This window comes from Sapajus apella, unplaced genomic scaffold, assembly GCF_009761245.1.
Source record: "Sapajus apella isolate SASKATOON/1434 unplaced genomic scaffold, GSC_monkey_1.0 scaffold41, whole genome shotgun sequence".
In the NCBI taxonomy this organism is placed as follows: Eukaryota; Metazoa; Chordata; class Mammalia; order Primates; family Cebidae; genus Sapajus; species Sapajus apella.
The window spans coordinates 11,428,688-11,453,226 of record NW_022436981.1 but is presented as its reverse complement, the minus strand read 5'-3'; the positions used below and the strand labels follow the sequence as shown (position 1 = coordinate 11,453,226).

At 38.4% G+C, this 24,539-nt stretch overlaps 1 protein-coding gene across 2 annotated transcripts in view; it reads right to left on the bottom strand.

Annotated features, from left to right (window-relative positions):
* Positions 1 to 3,905: 3,905 nt before the first annotated feature.
* LRRC1 (leucine rich repeat containing 1) overlaps positions 3,906 to 24,539 on the bottom strand; it is a 135,385-nt gene continuing 114,751 nt past the window's right edge. For both annotated transcript variants that reach the window (XM_032299715.1, XM_032299713.1), the window contains exons 10-14: positions 23,854 to 23,937; positions 14,139 to 14,254; positions 8,440 to 8,612; positions 7,360 to 7,496; positions 3,906 to 5,485 (exon numbers count right to left, since the gene is read on the bottom strand). In XM_032299715.1, coding sequence (XP_032155606.1) covers positions 5,327 to 5,485; positions 7,360 to 7,496; positions 8,440 to 8,612; positions 14,139 to 14,254; positions 23,854 to 23,937 — 669 coding nt within the window. In that variant the 3' untranslated portion in view covers positions 3,906 to 5,326. The remainder of the gene's footprint in view (positions 5,486 to 7,359; positions 7,497 to 8,439; positions 8,613 to 14,138; positions 14,255 to 23,853; positions 23,938 to 24,539) is intronic.

Genomic DNA, 24,539 nt, shown 5'->3' with positions numbered 1-24,539 from the left:
GAATCTGAATTCCAACTTTGTCCCTTACTGTTTGATCTTGGGCACATTCCTAAAACTATTTGAGTCTTAATTATCTGCTGTACACAATGGAAATGCCACCACCTGCCTCATGGTGGTGTTCTGGAAAGTTGAGGCTGTGTTCAGCTATGTCAGTGTGGGGCACATAGTAAGTACCCAGTGAACAGTTACTGTAGTTCATAGTACTATCTTGCTGTAAAAAACAGCAGCTCGTTTTTTGTTGACGTTAAATATTGATGCCGCAAAAGAAATTTGGGGCCAGGAACAATGGCTTACACCTATAATCCCAGCACTTTGGAAGGCTTAGGCAGGTGGATCACATGAGGCCAGGAGTTTGACACCAGCCTGGGTAATATGACGAAACCTCATCTCTACTAAAAATACAAAAATTAGATGATAGCATGTACCTGTAATTCCAGCTACTCGGGAGGCTGAGTCAGGAAACTCATTTGAACCTGGGAGGTGGAGATTGCAGTGAGCCGAGATTGTGCCACTGCACTCCAGCCTGGGTGACAGAGCAAGACTCTGTCTCAAAAGAAAAAAATAAAAACAAAAAAATCTTGGAGGACCCACCAGTCAGATTCTTGTCCAGTCAGAACTCAAGAGCCCCTGGCTAAAATCCATGCCTGTCACAATGACTGCCCACTCTCAGAGTTTAAAGTTACGCTATCCTTCTGGCCAACTGCCAAACACAAAACCTCGAATCTTCCACTCAGCCCACTGAACACAAGTAACAGATCAGGTTCTTCTGGTTTCCCTTTCCCGCCAGCTGTCTGCTTTTTTAAAAAAGAAACCACTCCAACAAGATGGGAGTGTTCTCTACATGCTCCAAGTCAGGCTGTACTAATTTATTTGTTCCAACAGGTTTTTGTCCCTGGATGATCCATGTCTTAAACTGACTTGTCCCTCCTGATACGTGAAACCCTCCTCTGAGAGAAAGAAGACAGAACAATGCAAGAGGTGAAAAAAGAGATGTTATGAAAATCCAGGGTGAAATACTGTAGAGATAAGGCAAAATGAACACCAGAGACCTGAAGCTACAAAACCAAGGATATGACAAAGAGCCCCCTCTGGAACATTTTCTGGAAAAGGAGACCCTTTTCTCAAATAGCTGCCTATGGTTTCCTGGTTTGATCTAGTTTTACCTTAAGGATAGCTAGTTAGTAAGCCTGGTTAAAATGCGGAGGTTACCATGAGACCATTTCTACACCTACCATTACCTGCATAGGTAAGCACACAGGAAAAATTAAAATCACTGTCCATTACATAATGCAGGAGTCTATATATAAAACCACAGGTGAAACAGTTTTCAAATGACGTTTTCTCCATCAGAACTCGTGTCGGTCCTCATTCCTAAGAACACTGCCCATCTGATGACACACTGTTGGCTTGGCGGCAGGAACTGCAGAGCTTCTAATAACACTACTGTAACAAGAACAACAGCACGACCTGTAATAATTACAGCCACCCCCTTCCTGAGAGCTTATGTTTTATGTATCACTCTAAGCCTATAAAGAGTATTACTGCCCCATTTTAGAGATGAAGTGCCTGAGGCCCAGAGGGATTAAACAGTCTGTCCAAACTTACATGGCAGGGCTGGATTCAAACCTATATCCATATGCATGATTCCACTGGCATGCTATCTTGACTCAAAAACTAACTCCAGAGCAGTTTTAGGAACCATATTTGCTCACTTTTCCAGAGCTTTTTTTTTTTTTAATGCTGCATTGTGCAGTCACTTTCTTATAGATGTATTTAAAAACATGATATATGTTTTAAATACATGCATAACACATTTGGTTCCTGATAAATGCCTTAGTCTTGTCTTGCTAATTATTGAAAGTGAGTGATAGCTATAGCAGGATCAATGATGATTCTACTTCTGCTGTTTTGAATTTTTTCTTTTTTGTATGTTTTGAATTTTCTATGAGGTTATCTGTTTTTAATTGGCTCTCTGGAAAATTGGATGAGGTAAGACAACAATAATGATGAGGTGAGATTTCAAGTCTCCGTGGATGTCAGTGAGCGGCAATGTCCCTAATCACCTTCTATTAATAAGCAGCTCCAATGCACAGTCTCTTGTTTGACAGCGCTGCTGCAGCCTTGCCACACAGCAGCAGCACACCCAGAGCACAGCGTCAGTCATTTTCTTTTTTCTGATATAGAGACTTGTTCTGTCACCCAGGCTGGAGTGCAGTGGCACAATCTTGGCTCACTGCAACTTCCACCTCCTGGGTTCAAGCAATTCTCCTACCTCAGCCTCCTGAGTAGATGGGATTACAGGCGCATGCCACCACGGCTAATTTTTGACTTTAGAAGAGACGGGGTTTCACCATGTTGGCCAGGCTGGTCTCGATCTCCTGGCCTTGTGATCCACCTGCCTCAGCCTCCCAAAGTGCTAGGACTACAGACGTGAACCACTGTGCCTGACATTTTCACCAGGGCAGAACTGGCTGTTCAGAGTAACTCTCAGAATCAGAATTTTCCCAGCCTCCACCCCACTCACTAAGCATGTCTTGTTGGGTGTGGTAGATTTCACAAGTGATGGCAGAAATGTTGCTGTGTGAGGCTGGTGCGAGTGATCCCACCTTGCCTGCTCACCTCATTGACAGCCAGCTGGTATGTTTTTAGACAGAAAGACTGGGTTGGTCAGGACCCGTACTCCAAACTTTCCAGAAAACAAATAAACAAACAATATCCAGGCAAACATTTTATAATTTCTTACCAGTCCCTCTTTTCATTATCAATGACTTTGATTATTTAACTTTCTTTCATTTTTTGGCTATTTTACCCGCTGAGACATAATTTTCTTGCTAAAAAGAAATAACTAGCTATGGGGAAAACAAAGTAGTTGAACAGGTCATACTAACCTCCTTTCCTGCTTTCACCTATCACTCCCACAAGACAAACAGCTAGCCATACATACACTGTACTCCTCCCTTTCCTAAAGGAAGGGCTGGATGGGGTGGGGGGGTCACTGACAGAGAAAGGTAGCCTTTCACACAATCAAGTTTTTCTTATAACTATGAGAGGATACTTCTTGGAATAGGCTTGGCATGTTCTCAAGGTAGAACTGTCTGGTTGGTGCTGTTTCCACTGTGAAGCTTCAGTTTGGTTCCAGCACCCTGAAGTTCCAGAGCATTGCAGTGTCACCAGCATAAAAGATTAAGATCAAAGTGACATTTCCCTCTCAAAGGAAGAAGGGAAACAAACAAAATCCCCCAAACTGAAAACAAAAAGCAAGCCAAGTGAACATGAACTAACGGAGACAGGCCAAAGGAAATAAACCAGGTGCATGACATTTCTTAGGAAAATTTAAGCACACATACACGCCATTCTGAACACCTCCGGTCAACTAAAGCCATGATGAACTGATAGCAAAGGGTGGGCTTTATATAAAAACAAGCAAAACACGCCATGCACGTTCTAGTTGTTCTTCTCCATCAAGACAATTCTCATTAAATAAAACCAATTTGCTTATATATAATCAGCCCATGAGTTAGTGGCATCATCTTTATAAGCATAAAACAAAATAGAGGACGTCAAAAATCTTAAAATAGAGACAAGAAAACTGGTATACACAGATTACGGAACAAGTATAAAACTGACTAGCGGAAACTCACATACATGTTACATACTTTCTGCTCCATAGTTTAAAAAAATACACACATATTTACATACGCACAGCCTAAACAGCCAAGTGAACCCAACAAATAAATGTACAGAAGTAAAAGAAAGTATTGTATTTGGTTGATTGAAAATGGGTTTCTAAGAAGTACAGTTGGCCAGATAGCCACAACCCAAAGTTACAAGCCACAGTCAAAGGTAATTCTGGGTTCTGCCCTGTGTAGATGCAAGTCCCACAGGAGGTTACTCATAACTGACGAGTAATTTAGATATTTAATAGACCAGAGCACATTGTCAAAGAATTTAGATACCTGCTATCACTTGAACATACAAAGTAATAATTTTTTAAAAAGCTGTATGGCCAATGTCCAGGATGAATTTATTTCATGGAGAAAAAAAAAATGATTTTCCTAGACACCACACAGTGACTGGTACTTTTCATTTCTCTTTTATCACAGCATACAAAAAATAAATCAACAGAAACACACCAAAACTTATCCCAAAATCCCTTAAATTAGCAGATTTAAAATTAAATATTGAAGCAGTATTTTGTGATACTTTGATTCAAACTCTATTTACAAATTAAATTGCACTTATAAAGATAGCAACATTTCTATTTTGATAGGTTATTTTGCTTTATTGTGGCTGTATATCTGGATATAAAACTTTTAAAGCTTTCTTGAATAAAAATCATTATTTTGCAGTACATAATTTATATGCCCACTGAATATCTGAACCAGTTTTCTTTTTGTACTTTTCTGCTCTATTTTATTTTACAAATGGCACATACCATCAGAGTAGGCGGAGTCTGACACTAAGCTCATTATGATAGACTTATCAGAAAAAGTTAAAGTGTAAGGAGTAAAATATTAGCAGTCAAATCCTTTGGTTCATCTTTTCAAAAAAAAAATCAACCAATATAATTACAAATCATTGATAATTCATCTTTTTGGTTAAAAACAAATCCACCAGGTAGATTACTGATGAAAATGCAACACTGCTTTAAAATACCACATTCCTAGCCTCATCACACTGCTGAAAGATGCCATTGTTTACAGCTGATTGGACATGACACAGGATACAGTAAGGCACAAGTGGATGGGACAATAAAAACAAATACTTTAGGACTTGTTTTTCTGCACAAATACTAAAATATGTACCGTTTTCAAGATAAAATAACAAAAAAGAAATACATATTTTTGTTATGAAATACCTATACAAAATTTTAAAATTTACACCATATGAGCTGCCAAAAAAGGTTTAAAAAGTATCCATTTTTTCCCCATACATAAAACTATCTCTCATCAGTAGGTCCAAGGGAACTTGGGCTCAAAATGTCCCAGCACTTTATGGAAGGGAGGAGGATAAAAATTCCCCTTCCTGCTCTCCCTTATCCCAACATAAGACAAAAACAAAGGTCGGATGTTTACAGTAGTGTATTCTACTTATTACAAACAACTGAAATTAAAAAAAAAAAAATCACGCCGGGAGACCACTGGTGCGCTGACTGGCTGCGGGTTGAGTAAGGCACTTCCTGGGAGACAGCAGCTTCCCCACACTCCACGGGAAGATGGCGCACCGGGGCTGGTTAGGACAAGGAGCACGTGAGGCTCCTCTGAAGCAGACAGGAACGTCTCGACAGCAGAGGAAGACACAGGAGGTAAAACTTGGAGGTGAAACTCTACACAGAAGTGGTCACTCGGTCAGTGGCATGATTGACCTCGTTTTTGTTTGAGTCCAGTCCTTTAGCAGCATTCATGTCATTCCGTAAATTCTCCACTGTCTTTTTCATGTTCTTTAACTCCCCTGGGTGTGGGGTGGCTCGCCTTAGAAGGGTTCTCTGAAAACAAACAGTGGGGTGAGTGCTTTGGTTTTATTCCATTACTTTTTCAAAACATGCAGCTTCAAGGCATTGGCATTCCAATACAAATGTTACCTTCTTAGAAATTAAGAGTTAAAGTAGGTGGAAAAGCTTTCATTGGAGTTATGTGGATTTATCAACTGCTCACTGCTAGTTAATAGAAAGGGAAAGTGTTACATATAACTTACCTAGTTACAACAGAAGGATTACTTTTAGAACACAAGAACACTTTAAAAAACATGAAATTACTGTAAAATAAATCTCCATAAATAGCAATAACATTTTTAAATTTAGGATATAATTGTAGAATGTGGGAAAAGAAAAAGATAACATAGTAAATAAAAATTTCTAAATTAGAGTCACTATAATGTTCTACTATTACCCAAAGCATTCTGGTTTCCTTCAACCCTTGAGGCATTGGAGTTAAAGAAAAAGGAAAGCAAGAGGGAAGTATTTCTTTTCTTATTTTGCTGTTGTGTTTTCTATTTCTGTGACTTACTGATGAAAGTTCTCATTCTTCTAATAAAGACTGAAAGTTAAGCAACAGGGTATGAGTAATTTTTAAAATATTATTTAATATGTTATATGATATTTAGCTCATAAAACAGCATGTACATCTTTTAAATGGCCTATCCTAGTTTGCTTTAGGGGGAAGCAAACTAGGTTAACAAAATGCTGGAAGAGGCAAGGAAGGAACTGATGATAATCACACTCTTACAAGTCTTGAGGTAAGCCCTAAAGAGTCATTGACAGTGAAGTGATTTTGTCACTCCGAATTTGCGTATTGCCCTTTACTACTGTAAATGCCTAAAATCCCATTTGGTGACAGCTGGAATAACAAAGCTATAGGCAATAATATAAAAACTGCCTTTGTTTTGGGTGCTGTAAGTACTCCCTTTAAGCTCTGCTTATGAAAAATCTCAATTAGTACAAGGAATTTAAGAAGCCAAAGTCAACTGCTAGGAAGATGTCAAGCTTTCTCACCAACACCTAGGGATGCAAGATGTCTGAAAGACATTTTCAAGATGAAAGTAAGGTTGACTGGTAATTTCCAATTTCTGAACAAACACTTGTTAAGTAATCCAACTATGATCGTAAGACCTCTACAAGAAGGCTAAGGTGAGCTGGTTATATGAAGAAGACACAGAGGTCTGGCACTAAGTCAAATCATGGTGAATCAATGGAATCAACATGGGAAGAGACAGCATTCACTAGGAACAATAAAAAAGAAAAGATTCTCCATGTTAAGAAAACAGTGGGAGTGGGAGGGGAAATTATCACAAATAAAGGAAAAGAAACACCATAAAAGCAGCACAACACATAAAAGGCCAGGTGCAGTGGTGCATGCCTGTAGTCCCAGCACTCTGGGGGGCTGAGGCAGGTAGGTCACTTGAGTCCAGGAGCTGTAAACCAGCCTGAACAACATGGTGAAACCCTGGTGAAAATTTTTGTATTTTCACCCTGGACAACATGGTGAAAACACAAAAATCAGCCAGGAGTGGTGGCAGGTGCCTGTAGTACCAGCTACTTGAGAGGCTGAGGTGGGAGGATGGCTTGAATCCGGGAGGTCGAGGTTGCAGTGAGCTGAGATTACTCCACTGCACTCCAACCTGGGCAACAGAGGGAGATCCTGTCTCAAAAAAGGAAAAAAATAAAAAACAAACCAAGAGTTATGTTCGCCTCATTTACCTTTGGTTACTGAATACCTAGAATTACCTAGTTTTGTCTTGTAAAAAAATTCCTAAATGCTGAAGGCAAAGAAGAGAAGATACGAATTGAAAATAAAGAATATCCTTATCAGGTGCCATTTTCAATCTTAATTCTGAACTTCCACAGAATCTCCATTTCCATACCGTCTCGTTGTCTTCTTCATCCTTCTCATCCTCTAAAAATCGGATTGAACTGACTCTGTTGACAGCACGCTCATTCCAGGCTTCATCAGAGACATCATTTACCAAGCTCTCCAGCGCACCACAGCGAGGCAGATTCTCTGCAGTGACAAAGACCACATCAGCAGGGAACTGCAGTTCATGTGACTGGTAAATGCTATCAACTTTGAGGCTGACAAGGCAGAATCTATACGGAGGACCAGAGGTGGAACACCAGAAATAAGGGGGAGCAAGTTTGGCTTTAAAAAACAAAAAACTACAAAATTCAATAAGAAAAAGAAAAAGGCCTGGGACAAGGTTGCCCTTTCTTTTTTAATGATGTATAATCATATTTGAGATCATACCAAATATCTGCTAAATTAATGTTTAATATTTCATCACAGAATGTCATCATTTAGAGCTCCTTTTAAAATAATTATGTTATACAACTTCAAAACCGTTCTGACAGTGATGTGGCTGCACATGTTGGACTTTGCTCAGTAACACACTCTACCACGTTTCTCTCTAGGGCCTGAAAGTCCTCCCCAAGTCCTCCCCCTGGGACTCCCATTCCCCCAGGGCACTCCGATTCTCTTCCACCAACCCCAGCTCTCATCAAAGGGTTTATTACCATTTTGATGTTAATACGAATATTCTGTTTAACCACACAATTTACAAAACAAAGATACAATGACTCAAAATAACTCACTGGCTTAAAAACAGTATGCCAGTGGTATTAAGACTAATCCTCTGAACTATCAGTTTGGATTTTAAGAGACTCAGTTACCTCTTTTAGAGGTATTATATTTTCAGCCTTAGCTATCACTCAAAACCAAAAGGCTGGTTATGGAATTTCAGACATGACAAACAGATATGAGCGTCCCTTCTTCTGCAAGGATGTAGGGTAACCTTCCTGGAAGAGTCCCACAGTGGCCTCACCTGAGCTGGCTCTAGGTGCAGACTGGAAATAATACAATCACATGTGGAAGTAAGAGGCCTTATGACAGACATTATGTCCTACTCATTCTCATGGCCCCGTGAATACTGTCCTTAAATTAAGTTCACCTTGACAAGTAGGTTCAGAAGGCAGCTGAGGAAGTAAGACACAGGTTAAAACCTTCTCTCCTGTGGTGTAGTCTGTGTCTGTCTGGAATGTAAGCAGAGGCTGGGACTGGTTGTCAGACAGCCACAGAGCCTTCAACTTCAAGGCAGTCAGGGATAAAGGCAGATGCAACAACCTAATTTTTAAAAAAAGGAGACATCACAACCTCAAATTTTGTAATCAAATCAATCCCTATCAATAAAATCAGGAAAAAAATTTAAAGGACCTTCCTGAGATCAGATTCAAAATGTAAAAATGATGTTATGTTAAGACACATGACATACTCTTTGCAAGTAGACTCTTCAGTAGGTTCCTGTGCTTCCCTTTTTCTGCTCTCACTTCTCCCATTAGAACCTCCAGATTATAAGGCAAAAGAAAAAGGGGGACATTATAGGACACAATTTTAGGGTCTTGTTCTAGGTTTCAATGTAAAGAGAGGAAAAAAAAGTCAAGGTGATTTTGGAAGGACCCAGAGGGATGAGTTCTCTACCTCCGATGGCCACAGCCTCACTGACAGGGCTAGTGTGAAGCTGTGAAATCACCTGTTTTATCAGGAGCACTTGATGAATCAGGCCAAGAGGAAGGAGATGCCTGGGGTGCTAAAGAGTTTAAGTTGCAGCCAAAATAAAGGTTAAACACCATTTTGCATGGACTCCATTTGCTTTCTCTAGGGAGATTATTTCAGGTATTCTACTGTAAACCTTTATCTCTCAGTTTCTAGAGGCTCTTACTTCTCAGGTTCCTAGGTGACAATTAATATCTACATCAGATTATTTCAGTTTCAAATGAGGTAGTACGTATAAAAGTACTTTAAATGTTATAATGTGACACCTAAAGATTAGTTTTAATATTTATGTTTGCACAAAGATTTCACAGACTGGCTGCAACCAGTAGAATCTATTTAGTAAAGATCACTGCCAGAAATCATAGGTGCACCTATATCCAGTTAACATTAGCAGGAAATCTACTTATACATCTTACCAACAGATTAATAGTGAATTATCAGACACACATACCATCTGAATTGACAGAACTTATGGGAAATAAACTAGAATTCTCTAAAGATATGGAAAGAAGCTGCATTCCAATAATACAAACTAATCAGAGTAAAAGCTAGGCATAAACGGGTTAAATAATGTAATAAAAGAAGTTTAAAAAATCAAAGAGTGCATAGAGAGTATTAACAACAAATGCATTATTAGCAAACTGTTCACAGTAACAATACATTTTGCAAAAGATTTCTGGGTTAGTTTCAAATCTGAGAAAATATTTTCTTTTCCTTAACAATCAGTCCAGTAAAGGCTTAGTCCATCTCATGCATATGTATTGGGTGCAATACTGAGGAAGTACTGTGAAGCTGTAACTTAAGTGGGAGTGAAGTTCTTAAGCCAGTGCATCCACGAGAACTGCACATGTTAGAGTACCTTGGAAAGACCATGAATTGTATAATATTTCACTAACGAGAGCCATATTGGGTGAGAAATACATATTTTTAAATCCTAGAATCCACCCAGTGCCACCATGTGCTCACACCAAGATAAGGACACCTGAGGGAACCTAAGGGAACAGCAGATTCACAATTCTGTTTCTTCTTACTCTGAGACATATGTTCGTTAAGGGATAGAACTGAACTATCTTGTGCTTATACAAAAATTCTTTCTCCTCCTAACCAAAGGATGTTGCATACATATAAATTCAAATGTAAAGAAGTTAAAAACATGTATTTTCCAGGTTCTCTGACAGAAATTTTTTAAATAGCCACTTTACACTGTTAAAGCTTCAAGTACATTAAACTCTTTCATTTTATTGAACAAAAATATAATTTCTTTTAACTTTTTCTCGTATATATTTTAAAAAAGGAATCAAGCTAACACCCACTAGAATGTTTAAAGTTTCAAGTATTGGGCAAGACACAGTCAGCATCTCTACCTGTCTTACTCATGAGAACATAGAGAAAAAAATCAAGACCTGAAAACTGGCACAAAGCACAGATACTCAAACATGGTCATTGTAACTTCTCAGACTAATAACTGGCTTCCCAGCTGAATGTTAAAGCAAAGTATAAATAAGAGGCTACATAGAGCATCAATAGTATTAATAAATAACAGCTTCTAAAGATGACAAACCATATGACAAAAGCCAAATAAATTACTAGACTCTACAACAACAAATCTTATCATCATATTAATGAGTTGCCTGAAACACCAGTTTTGCTGCAAAGAATCAAAGTGTCAGCTTGAATGTGACTGCTGTGACTGAATCCACACCACACATGAGCTGCCCACTGTCTTGTGGACAGAAGCATTGCCAGTGGTGTCCAAGAGAAAAAAAAAATGCCCTCTTCCCTGAACAGTCTGCCCATAGAGATTCTGCAGGCTGGCTGATCTCACTAACTCATTATAGCCTGGCGGCGAAAAAAGACATACACATGCTTTTCTGTCTTTCTTGGGTAAACCATTCCAGCTACAAGTCAGGAAATAGATGAAAAATATATTCCTGTTTTCCAAAGGAGCTAATAATACATTTTTGGTTTATTCTGGTACCTTCTGTACACTATACAATCAACACACAAGAAACCACAGCCCTTAGGCATCTCTGTGTTCTATTTAGGACCACATCCCCCCAGAAATAAAAAATGTGTGGTTACTATTCACGCCAGTGGTACAAGGACTAAAGCAAATGAATAACCATACTGTCAGTCTCTTGTCTCCAGTTACATCCATGACCAGCCCAGCCCCATGTGACCTTCCATGCCTGTGAACTACTACAGCAACTGCTTTCTCAAATTTATTTAATATCTAAGCAAGGCCTACTGATTAATATTAACCAGCGACTGAATATATCTTACAATGTGATGTTTCATCTTTCTGTTACCTTCTGCTAGAAGGTTTGGTCTTAAGCGAAGTTTTCAAAAATGTTTAAAAAAATATATAAATTGAGAACATAACTGGCAAAAAAATTAAATAATACTAAAATATCTACAATGAAAACTCCCTGCACCTCAAGTCTCATCTAGGAGAACTACTATTAATATTTGAGTATAATGCACAAATAAGTGATTTTTTTTCTCTTTTAGGAAAAAAAAAAAAAACCCCCCCCAAAATGAGGGCTTTTTTGTTGAATATTTTTCCCTTTCACTCAGTATCTTGGGTCTCCTTCTGTGTCACTGCACAGAAAAATAATATCTCATTCTTTGAATTCTTAATATTTCACAACAGTATGCTGTTGTCTTTTAAATTTTTTAATTTAAATTTTCGGATTGGGTAGAACATACATACATAGTACAAAATTCAAAAGTATAAACTATTTCCTATTTTTTAATTAACAGCCATTGTTTCTAATATTTGGTACTACTAATATTTCAAGTAATGAAGATCCTCAAATACCCGGTTTTGCACGCTTGGTGGATATTCCTATGGGAGAGAGTAAGTATTAAGGAATTTTGTGTTCTGTGCCTGAGTAACTGACAATATAAGACATCTTTTCCTTACTGTCACAGATGGTTTAATATTTAGTTTCCAAGTGACACGTTATAGTCATCCTTGCTATAATTTATCCTACCAAACAGCAAAAGAAAGTTTCTGGAAACTCACAGTGTAGGCTTCCAGCTGCCTTGTGTTATTTCCATATACTTGAAAGAAGAGGCAGAAGCTTCTGTTGTTGTATTTAGTATGATTTCCCATGGTATGACATTTCTGCAAGCTAAAAGGCTGACAAGTAGCCCTTTTATAAAAAATTAGTTTCTATACTGATACTTTAAAAAACTAGTGATTAAATATTTTAATGGGCTTAAAATTTGGTTATGAATCTATAAATGCGTGGATGAAACGACACACTTAACTGACTCAAATGGCAGCTATGTAACTCAACTTATGTAACTCAACTTTTTAATTGGGTTTTCTCCACCCTAGGCCAAGCATAATAAAAATTTAACTTTCTCTTTTTCTGAGAACTGGGGAAATGAGGCTTTCACACACATAGAAACAGTTTTTCGGCATCACAGCCATCTTTCTGCTTAAGAATTAATGATGCAAATTCATGCTCCTAGTGTGTGAAGAACCAACGAATGGGGACTCATTGAGTTTCTACTGCTAAAGATGAAAGATCAGGAAAGACGTACCCTTCTCAAGCTGTAAACGCATATGTTATGCTTAGTTCAGCACAAATCACAAATCTGAGGTTCAACTCTATTTAATCCTGGGTTCCAGCAACCAGTTAGTGGTCTTAAGAATCTATCAAGATGTCCTGAAAGCATTAACTTTTAAAAGGTGAGCACTCCCTGAGGCTATAACTCACCTCTAGATTCCAGCTGAGAACTGCTGTTTATTTAGCCATGCTGTCTATAATCCATTAGCAAGAATAAAAAATGGTGACCTGTGCCTGACCAAAATGACCAGCTAATCAGCACTCAGGAGACAGCCGCCCACTCTTTAGACTGCTGGCCTTTACCATGTAAGAGCATTGATCATCTTCTCCCAAGCAGTTGAATCTTTTTCTCCTCTCTAACCATACCGCACTCAAAAGCAATTTTTAATTCCTTCTGGCAAGGAAGTCTGTGATATAAGCCATTCTGCAGTGGCCTGCTATTCATCCCCCCCTAAAACTATTAACATTTTCACTCCATTGAAAATATTTACTGGACATCTGTTATGTGACAGGCGCTGTGATGGGACAAGTGATACAATGACACATAAACCAGCGTATCTAGCTTTAGGTAACTTCAGGCTTAGTAGGGTTACCAACATGACAACGGGCAATTCTCATATGGTACTGTGACTGCGATGGTAGGGGAAATTTCCCAAATGCAGATTCAGAAAGGAGGCATTCTGGAGAAGACAAAGCTTGAATGATGAAGAAGACAGCCAAGGAGCCAGAGAAGAGGGTCCCTGATTAAAAAAAAAAAAAAAAAAAGCCTGTTTCTGTTCACAGAAGGCACATATGACATTTGGGGTGCTGAAAATAGCTCAGAATGACTGAAACAAATGTATTCCGCGAAGATGAAGAACAGGCATATTCTAGAAACTGGCATTCAATCCAACATGACCTCTGCTCTGCAACTTGAGAAATGGTGATGCTGTGGCCTTGGGGATACTAGTCTGGCAGCTCTGAACTTTTTTTGGATTATGAATCATCTGGAGATTCCGACATTAGCTGTAAACACTTCCCTACATACACAATTGTGTTTGTATTTTCAGGGGGTTCAGAGTCACCAGTAGATTATATCAAGATCCCCTTAGTTAAAACTGAGTTCAAACTCATTTGCACTCACTTTGCAGGTGAGGAAATTCTGAAGTCCATGAAGACTTCCAAAAGCTACTTAGAAGAGCTAAGCCACAACCCGAGTCTCCCCGTTCTCAGGCCACAGCTCTTTCCCTGACATCATTGTACTGTTGTTCTGGGAAGCATTTCTACGAAAGTGTCCACTGACACTTTGCCTGGGCAAGGAAAACCACCATGCCCAGGTTTTCCCTAACCTTGTCTGCTCCACTGGGCTCAAGCACTCTACCTGCATACGAAGAACTCCCTGGGGTTTAAGGCATTTGAAAAATCGCGATTATATTCTGTAAGATAAAGCGAAGACAAAAATTTGAAGATGCACTGCGAAGATTGGGATGGGTGTGCATTTGTTTCTCTTAAGCAAAGCAAACCACAACAGGCTTACCTGTTCCCTGCCAGATCCAGGACATGAAGTTCTGTCGCCTGCGACACCTCTGCAGGTATCCGAGTTAGTCTATTGTCACGCAAACAGAACACGGTGAGGCTGCAGCACCCTCCGATCTACAGTGAGAAAGAAAATACAGCATGTTTTTCAGTTTTCTGGGGGAGATGGAGTAGGATCAGAGTAACTTGTTTACCAAACAGTATAAAAAGGATACATAAACTTATACTACATAACTCACTGGTCTCACTGATGACCAACAATCACTAATTTAAATCATACAAAACACAGCCCCATATGTTCATAAAAATCTCTGCAAAATGATAGACGTACATGTTCTAAATTAAATCAAGAAAATCAATGATACGGTTTAAAAATTTTATTCTTAAGAGGAGTCATTTTTCCACTGCTCATATCTAACACAGCTGCGTCTGTGAAATATGTTAACCAAACTATACAATCCAGAAAAATACTATGTGGTAATATGGAAGTTTAACAATTCTAGTTTCAAAAGTTAGGCCAAAGGTGATGCTGATGCACACATAATTCAAGACTTCCCCATTATATTAACGTCAGCATTCTCAGTGTTCCTTTTTATTTTTCAAAAAAGAGGGATATCTTACAGATGATACAGTACATTAATTTCCATCATACATCTTTTAATAGTTTTTGGTCATTCACAAATTAATGTGGTAAATTCACTTTTTTTGATGAATGTAAAATCAACAGTATTTTCACAAAAAGTGAACTGAGTAAATCCATACATCCATTTCTTCAGCTATGTTCTGCTCACAAAAGCACACAAATCAACATCAGCATCCACACCAAATTTGATTACTTTTTTTTTTTTTTTTTTGCAATTTAAAGGTAACTGAGCTTTGTATGTGTCTGGTCTTCAAAAAAGAACATAAGCACACACACAAAAAAATCCAATAATTCTCTTGAACAAATTGGTAGTGGTTTTTACAGTCAGGAAAACTGAGTCAAGAGGGTGGAAAAATAGCTCTATCCCAGACACAACATTCTGCAGGACTCCATAAAGTACTACATTCTTCTTGTATTCACTCTCCTGACTAAGGGCAACTGCTAGAAAAGGCTCATGAAGGAACCTATTGATGTCTCTCCAACACATGGAAAAATACTACTGCAGACCCTCCCGCCTGAGGAAGAGAACAAGACTTGAATGGTCAATGATATCTGAATATACCCTCTGCCCTTTTCTATTTATACATGTGTTTCATATATGTATATAATATCCTAAAAAGCAGAATACATATTTGTGAATGGCTACATAATTACCTTCATACACAATCTTTTTATTTCCTCCCTTAAAAATGTAAAGATTTTAAAATAATGTGTTGAACCACAATATTTAACCATAATGTATGTAAAAGAAAAATAAATACATAAGTAAATGTAGACTAACGTTTGTCTCTGGTCATGCAGAAAGCACCCAGATATGTAGAAAGGCTTTTAGACTGCCCCCTTTAGTCCCTGCATTCACATATTTTTCATCCCAGCAAAAATGGTCTACTCATTATACTCTAAACACGTTTTATATTTTTGATCCCACTGTTTTTAATAGAAATGCCTTTCTTTTTAAAGCTTACCAATGATCCAAAATTAGCTAAACATCCTCTATTCCTCCACAGAGTCTTCACAAAGCCCTTTGGTCCACATAATAAAATGCTCTCTGCATTTATTTCATTATTACGGTCTAACTCTCTGACAGCACAAAATACCACATGAAGAACCCTAAGATCATTTAACTGAGTTACTGTTTAATTTGTACATGTTTATGTACACTCAGAGTGCTTGGCATAGTATTCATCCTATCTACCACCAAACACAGCCTCTCTGCCCACTAAATTTCTCATTTACATATGTTTATACATTTTGTTTACTTAATTGTGAAAGACCTCTACTTAAAAGTTATCTGCCTCTGTGTGTAGCAGCGAAGACAACAAAACTCTTTTTTGTTCCAGTAAGAATCACCAGAGTAGCCTCTCCTAGGTTTTATAAATGTGTAGCCCCAATATAGCATCCTATAAGAAATGTGCAACTGGATTTTTCTATGGCTGAGCACATCCTCCCTCCCTTGAGGAAGGCAGTCATCAGTTCTACTCAGCTGCCCAGAAATATCATGGAAGAAAAGCAATCAAAACCCTGATCCTTTTGATGATCAATATTAGTAGAGTCTCTGATAAATTTAGACAATCCTGACAAAGATCTATTCATAGGAAAGAATGAGTAGGTTCCCCTGGACACCCTTCCTGCACCCCTACTCCAGGTCGAGGAGCTTCTGAGGGAGGCTGGGGTTCAGGAGTATGGTGGAGGGCTTCCAGGTCAGCATTTGGCTAAGGCTGAAGACCACCCCCCACCCCAGGAACCTGACCTAGCTTTGAAGCAACAGGATTTATGTGTGACCCAAGGAAGCAAAGCAGATAATATTATTTATATGATCATCTGGATGGGACAATTAGCTCCTGGAAGGCATATGGAGCTGGGACTGCATTGTAATTCTGGGCATCTTGTCATGAAGCTATCCACCACCCTCCCACCACAACAACCTGCAAGAGGGGCCCTACTGCTATACCATGTGAACATTTTCAATTTGTATCATGTGTATAAATGTAGTCAAAAAATTAATTAACTTCATTAAAGTGGGTCAGAGGGAACTCTAAATAAATGTTCTGAACAAGTTAAGATCCTGTAATCATTTGGGAAGACATAGTGTAAACTTCAATGAGGTGTGTGAGCTGTCTACTGTGTTTATTGTTTCATTTTTCTTTTTTCTTTCCCACTCTAATCTCACACCCATTTGAGATGTCAAGAGGTGGAAAACAATTGCGTACGAGAGCCTCTTTGGCCCTCTGGGTTGTCAAAGCAAGCAGTGTGACCTCCTGATCTCTATTGTCTGTGGTTTTTTCAAAAACAATGCCAACAAAGAGCACATGTTGTTGCAGAGTATGCTAGGGATGCCTTAATCACCCAACAGAGGCACATGCTGTCCCAGCAAACATTCACACAAACACAGCCCTCTTTCCAAATCAGCCAGGAAGGGATGGCACAAACCTTTGGTTTTTAGAAAAGATTATTAAGCATTCAAACCCATAAATGAAAAGATATAGTTCCTTATAGACGTCAGAGGGAGATGCGGTATGACGGAGGGAGCGGATGCTTTGAGATCATACAGACCTGGGCTAGAATTTAGATTCAGTCATATGTTTTGTGGGTTTGGGTATGCTACTTTAACTAAAAGTAACAATAAGGATTAAATTAACTGAAACCACATATATAATGTGGTACCTATCATAGAAACTGGCCTATTGCTGCTGCCAAATAAATGTGGTAGCTTTTTTTTCCCCCAGGAAGTAAAAACCTCAGATCCAAATGATGAGTGCAATCAACACCTGAATATCTACTATGTTCTTAGAACTGTGCTGATGCTGGCAGTCTCTTTCCTGAACTTACCTGAATGTCTTAAAAAAACCATCTCCTTAACGATGTATCACAGTGACATTTTGTTTTAATAATAGTGAAGACTGACATTAGTTCGGCATTTTACACATCATTCATATATATTTTGGCTTTCCCTTTTGGGTTCAGGAGGCAGAGTTTACAGGTTCCTTAGTGGTCATCAGGACAAAATGTCTGTATCACTTAGACATTCTGGGAAGCAGAGTCACTGTTTAAATAACTTATCACCAGTTACACAGGAAGCTGATATTTTTAAGCCTCCCTTAAACCTCATAATAGCACCTTCCCAGAATACAAAGGGTTGGACTTGGATTCTCTGAGAATTATAGAATATAGCTGAGAATCTTTGTCTAGCCGTTTTGTGTCTCTCTTAACTCAAAATGATATTGTACTTAGCTGTTAGGCACTGATCTAACCTATCCCAAGAAAATAGGATCTGAAGATTATTGAGCAAACCTCTGCTCAGGTCAACTTTCACTACGTGTTAATTGCCTGCAGGTTAGCTCGCCCTAGGGGGAGATCATTGGACAGATTCAATAATTCTAAAAGGGAGCCTATGTTAGTCATCTTTGTTTATATTCCATTTTTTAAATGCTTACTTTAAGTGTAAGGGAACTTCCACTTTCCTTCAGCATATTCCTTCTAATATTATTTGGAAGGAAAGTGGAAGTTCCTTTTTTTTTTGAGACGGAGTTTCGCTCTCGTTACCCAGGCTGGAGTGCAATGGCGCGATCTCGGCTCACCGCAACCTCCGCCTCCTGGGTTCAGGCAATTCTCCTGCCTCAACCTCCTGAGTAGCTGGGATTACAGGCACGCGCCACCATGCCCAGCTAATTTTTTGTATTTTTAGTAGAGACGGGGTTTCACCATGTTGACCAGGATGGTCTCGATCTCTTGACCTCGTGATCCACCCGCCTCGGCCTCCCAAAGTGCTGGGATTATAGGCTTGAGCCACCGCGCCCGGCCTATTTGTAACATAATTTAACTTACATCCCATTGGCAAAAAAAAAAAAAAAAAAAAAAAAATGTGCAATAAGCAAAATCTGGCCAAAATGCAATTTGAATAGAAATAACATGAAGCATAATTTTAGAATCTCATCATCTATGGCATAATATTCAAATGTTCCCTACTTCATAAATATTTTTTGAAATCTGTGGCTTTGGGATTCTTTGAATTCTGGGGCCACTGACATCAAAATATCCACTAATCACTATGGAATTCTTTTTTTTTTTTGATTATAAAAAAGTACCTCTGATTGATTAGAAAATAAAAACCATACATACACACACAGGAAAGCACAATGGAAAAAAAATCAAATCTTACCACCAAAGGATAATTAGTATTAACACTATGAGGTGCAATCTTCCAGTACCACTTGCCATGCATTGGTGATTATATATATGCACTTTAACAACGTTTCTAAGACGACTTTTATTGACCACAGTTATTTCCTTCTATGGATGTATCACAGATTATTTAAGAAACTGCCCAGGTTAGACAATGATAGTTAGGTCTACCACTTCTTTGCTGTGTGATTCTAAGCAAGTTACTTAACCGCTCTCAGTCTTAGTTTCACAATCTGTTGGACATTGATAATGATTTACCTACACCTCACAGAACTGTGGTGATAATTAGATAAGAATAAGTACAAAAGCCCTCAGCACTGTGCCTGGCACATGTTAGCTGTCCCTTTGCATACTTGGTATGGTGCCTGGAACATGAGAGCCGTTCCTATGCATAATGTGAGAAATATTCTTGTGCATCATTCTTAGTGTATATCCATGAATGTTTTCCTTGAAGTGGAATTGCAAAATCAAAGGGTATACATGTTTCTAAAGTTTTTACTGTTACCATATTTCCTTCCAGAAAGTCATAATAATTTATATTTATATGACAATATACACTTCCCTCTACCCTTGCCAAAATTTGGTATTATTAATTTTTTGTGTGTGAATACTGATGAGGCTGAAATTGTTTCACATTAGTTGTCATTTCTATTTGTCCTTCTGTTGATCACTTGCTGGTTTTTGTGAAAGTTTCTTTGTTTTTGTCCACTTTTCTATAGTAAGTACATCTTTTCCTCATTGGTATAAAGAAATTCTAATAGAGTAAAGATAGATCTCTCATTTAAGATACTTAAAAATCTCCCAACCCCCTTTCAAAAAGGTAAAGGCTATCTTACCTTCTTGAAGATCAGAAATCTAATTTCAACAAATCCACCAACTATTTTTTTATGATGTATTTCAAGTTTAGGAATGCCTTCTCCATCTTGAAATCTGATGGTCAACTATATTTTATCTCATATTTTTATATTCTATATTATGTCTTTAATCAATAATTCATTTTAGAATATAGGAAACTTACACTAAAAGAATTTTAAATTGTAATAATAAGAGGGCAGAAAACTATCCACAAAGTGGATATCACCACCATTTCTGAGCACCATAGTAATATTTATGGGTAATTAATATTTACAGGTTGTCTGATTAAAAAAAACTTTGGTGAATGATCTGCAAATGCTATCTTGTCTCATTTGATTGGGTAAGTGTGGCTTAGTTGGCATCACTTCCATTTGGACTTAATGGAAGCAAAAAGAGAAAAGGACTCTAAACTTGGACATAAGCTCAATTTCTTCTAGCCAGAAACTCGTTATGGTCTGGCTCTTGTTCATCATACTCATGCTCACACATATAACACCAACTCCATCTATCACGAATCAATCATACTACTGCACAGTATGTTCCTTAACCCCTCTCTTCACCAAAACTATGAGTTTTTAAGGAATCTCCTTTTCCCAGAAGTATATATACTTAAGCAACAGGATGAAAAATATGAGACACAAATAAGTGACTTAAAAAATCAGAGGCATGCCAGGTGTAGCAAATAAAGCAAATCTAGCCTTTCTGTTAGAGACAGATTTGTGCCGACAAACTTACAATTTAGTGAAGACAGATGAGCTGCCAAATGATACCTTTTAGAATTTCTGAATAACTTAAAATGTAATTCACAGAAAAGCATTCTTTTAAGAGTGAATAATCTGAACAAACATGAAAAACAACACATAACAAAATAAGGTTCCAGGTCATGCAGTCATTTAAAAAAACAAAACAAAACTGAATTTAGAGGAAAATGTCCAATATTTTACAATGAACAGCACACAAAGCAGTCAGCCGATTTGAATCTTCATGCACTTAAGAAGCAAAATGGAAGTTAGAGATGCAACTGTGGTCTGAACAATACTTACAAGATAACAAGTTTACCTGACTTTTCTAAATTTCCAAGCAGCTAACAATTAAGAAAACAAAAGACATTCATTGATTTGCAAATGTTTACTACAAATAACACCACAAAACACAAACAGAATCCATTATTTGTGACCCACACAGTACAAATATTTTCCCCTCAATCATTTGGGGAAAAAAATGCAAATAAATGCTGCTACAGACTAAGGAGCCGTGCCCTAAAACTGGCAACACACAATACTATAAGAAAACTTTTTTAAAAGAACAAAATATGGAAAGAAACTACACAGCATACCAGACCAATGGCAATTAATACAACTATGGGTTTTTGGCATATGAATTGAATCGGTCAGCATTTCAGTTTAGATATGTATGCAACTTAATTGTTGAAGAGAAAGCAATAATTTTTGGAAGAATCCAATGGGGAAAATGCAAGATTCGATCAAATGGCATCAAGCTTGGAGGCAGAGCTAGCATACACACAATCACAGGGCCTACCACACTCCCTGCGTAGAGACTCACGACGTGACAGTGCTTCCTGGGCCAACGTGATGCAATGAGAGGTCAGGAGCTCTCAGTGGTTTGGCCGCTCAGCACCGATGGTAACAGGCAAGCACTCAACCATTTCTGTTGGGCATCAAACTGTCACCCTCAGAAGAATTGTAGACATGTGCTCAGCACGTTTCCTACTCTGGAAGCTGAGTGTGTGTGGGTAGGAGGTGAGCCAGAAAAGATCCAATTCCTAAAAACCTAACATTCTCTGCTTTATCAGAGAACTGAAGGGAAAGGCACAGACTATTTCTTTCTAAAACGCCAGAAGCCAGAAAACGCCAGATGCCAATCATAACTTCTTAGAGAATTATTTCTAAAACACCAGATGCCATCATAGTTTCCCAGAAAATGGACAAAATATAACTAAAATGATTAAAGTTAGAAATATTTTCGTAATATTTTACTTTTCACATCATGAAAAATTGTCCTAGTAAATTTAGTGGACGTATAGCATGGACTAGACATAACCATCTAATCAGAACATGTGTGTGTTTTAGTCTTTTAAGGTGAAAAGAGGACTGATGCTGAAATGACGGTGAAAGTTTTATGAAAGTAAATTTCCAAAGTTCTCGTCTAGAACATAATCTTGTGAAAGAGAAAGTGAGAGGGTCAGGGAAGCTGGGATGGGAGGTGAAACTTACTGGGAATTAACTAAACCTAAAAGTGCTCTCCTCACAATCTGCCTTGAAAATACACCTGAGATGTATTAATTTTCTGTAGTGTCCAAACCGAAGATACTTTGGCCTTTTCTTAACAAATCAGGGGCTTGCCTTACCTCAGGGTGACACAGATGGAAAGGCTGGGCTGAGCCTGCGTTACCTAATGGTCACATCTTAATTGGGAAACTCATCTTTGGAGTCAGGTTCTACCAACTCCTAGCTATGTGAGCCATAGTAGGAAAAACTACTCACTGGCCTAATTTTCCTCACCCATAAAATGAAATCATCAACATTGCAAAAGCTGTTGTAAGGATTCAATAAGTACAATAAATATTTGAAAGCACCTAGTACAGTGCCTGGCATTAAAAAAGGAAGAAAGAAATCTTTCCTACATCTATATGTGTGTTTACATGTCCAATCTACTATCGACGTGCAAGTGCTATTCAGCAAGAGCAAATTTAATGGTTGAAAATATCAGTTTTGTATTTTGGTTTATTGCTCAGAAACTAGAAAACACCTTTTCTAATTAGTAGAATGTCTTAGTTGTGTCCCAGTTTAGCTGAGAAACAGACTTAAGTCTTTTAGCCAGAAACAGTTTACTTAGATGCCAATATTCATATTAAGTATGTTTCAGAATATGATCATGTTTATAGTAAATCATCTCATGTCTCCATTTAGAAATGCTGGCCACCCTACCCAGGGAGAAGCCTGGGACACAGTGGGCAGAACATCAAGATGAGGAAAGGAAAGAGGAAGTTCAGATACCCTGAGACACAGCTCTAGGAAAATAAGAACCCCTCATGTTCTTACTGGTTGGATGGCAGCTTTGAAATTATTCCAAAATGGATGTTAGAAAAGGTAAAAACAGAAATATGAAGCAAACTACACCTGGCCAGTGATCACATCATACAAGGAAATACCATACCTTTCTAGATGAGGACCCAGCAAAGAAGAAGGGTCCAATAGCTAGTTTTAGGCCTTATTGCCAATTTAAAAAAAAAAAAATCAAGCTCAGTATTATCTTTCTCCAACCAAGCTCTTCTAGTGCCCAATAGAAAGTATGCCTTCTTTTTTAAACACACAAGACACCTCCTTGTCTGACCTACTATAAGCTTCCTCCTCATTGTCAGCATTTCCATCTCCCTCGTCAGAATTTAAATGCCTTAAGTCCACCTAGTTACTCTCCACAACAGATAGTGACGTCTCATTTTCTCATGCTTAGACCACTGACCAAAAAAAAAAAAAAACTAGGAAGCAGGCTTTAGCCTCCCAATTCACCTTCCTCTATGTGTACGTCTTTGTGAATAGTTTGTTCACTCTCATTCATCCAAAACATGAACATGCCCAAATGTGCAATGTAAATCTCTGCCCAGAAATATGGTTGTATTAAGATCAATTTTTATAATTTCAACTGCTTATGGGACAGAGCTTAACTTTACATTAAATTCAAAAATCAAACCCAAAGTCATCCACTTCCTCTGCCAAACTCCCAAATTATCCATTTCTGCCAATGGTGTCACTATTCTCGGCATGTCAAGGCCAAAATGTCAATCTCTTTCTTTCTACCATTTAAAATCCTATCAATTCACCTTTCCTAACTCTCCTAAATGTTACTGATGACCATTCTTTGACATAATTCCTCCAGTCAGCTTTATACTCACAGATTAGAATACACACCTTTAAAAAACAACACATACGTCTTTGCAAAGCATGACATTTTTGATCCTTTATGTACTATTATTTCTTCATAATTATTATCATGTGACTTCTCTAAAAGCACATACCTCTTTTGGTAAGGACACTAATTTATTTCTGTCTGCATTCAAGTTGCTCAACTTCTTTAGTTTTCCAATGCTTTTAGGTAGGGTCTGTTAAAATGACAATTTCATTATTAATTTAACACATTTTTAACATGACTTACAGTAAATAAGATTTTTGCAAGGACCCAAAAAATATAATCTCATCCAGCAACAGAAGCAATAGTTCTTGCTGAGTATTAGATATTTGTAGTATTCACTTAGGGGGCGCAACATTAAGAATTTTGAATTTTTGTTAAAATGATAGTCTGCTTTAAAAGAATGAAGGCAAAAGTCGAGAACTGGGAAAAGGGAAACATCTTGTAAAGGGAAATAAATGCTGTTCAACTCAAGTAAGTAAGAATTTGCACCCTCAAGATTCATTCCTGCCCCACCTGCACCTTCACGGACCACACTGGGACAGTGGCTTAGATGCCGGTGGAAGCCAGAGCACTGGAGCAACAGGGCAGGGAATCAGCACCTGGGGGAGCTGCTGCATGGGCAGGGAATCAGCACCTGGGGCAGGTGCCGCATGGGCAGGGAATCAGCACCTGGGGCAGGTGCGGCATGGGCAGGGAATCAGCACCTGGGGGAGCTGCTGCATGGGCAGGGAATCAGCACCTGGGGCAGGTGCCGCATGGGCAGGGGAAGGTGAGGGCTATAGGGATGGGCGA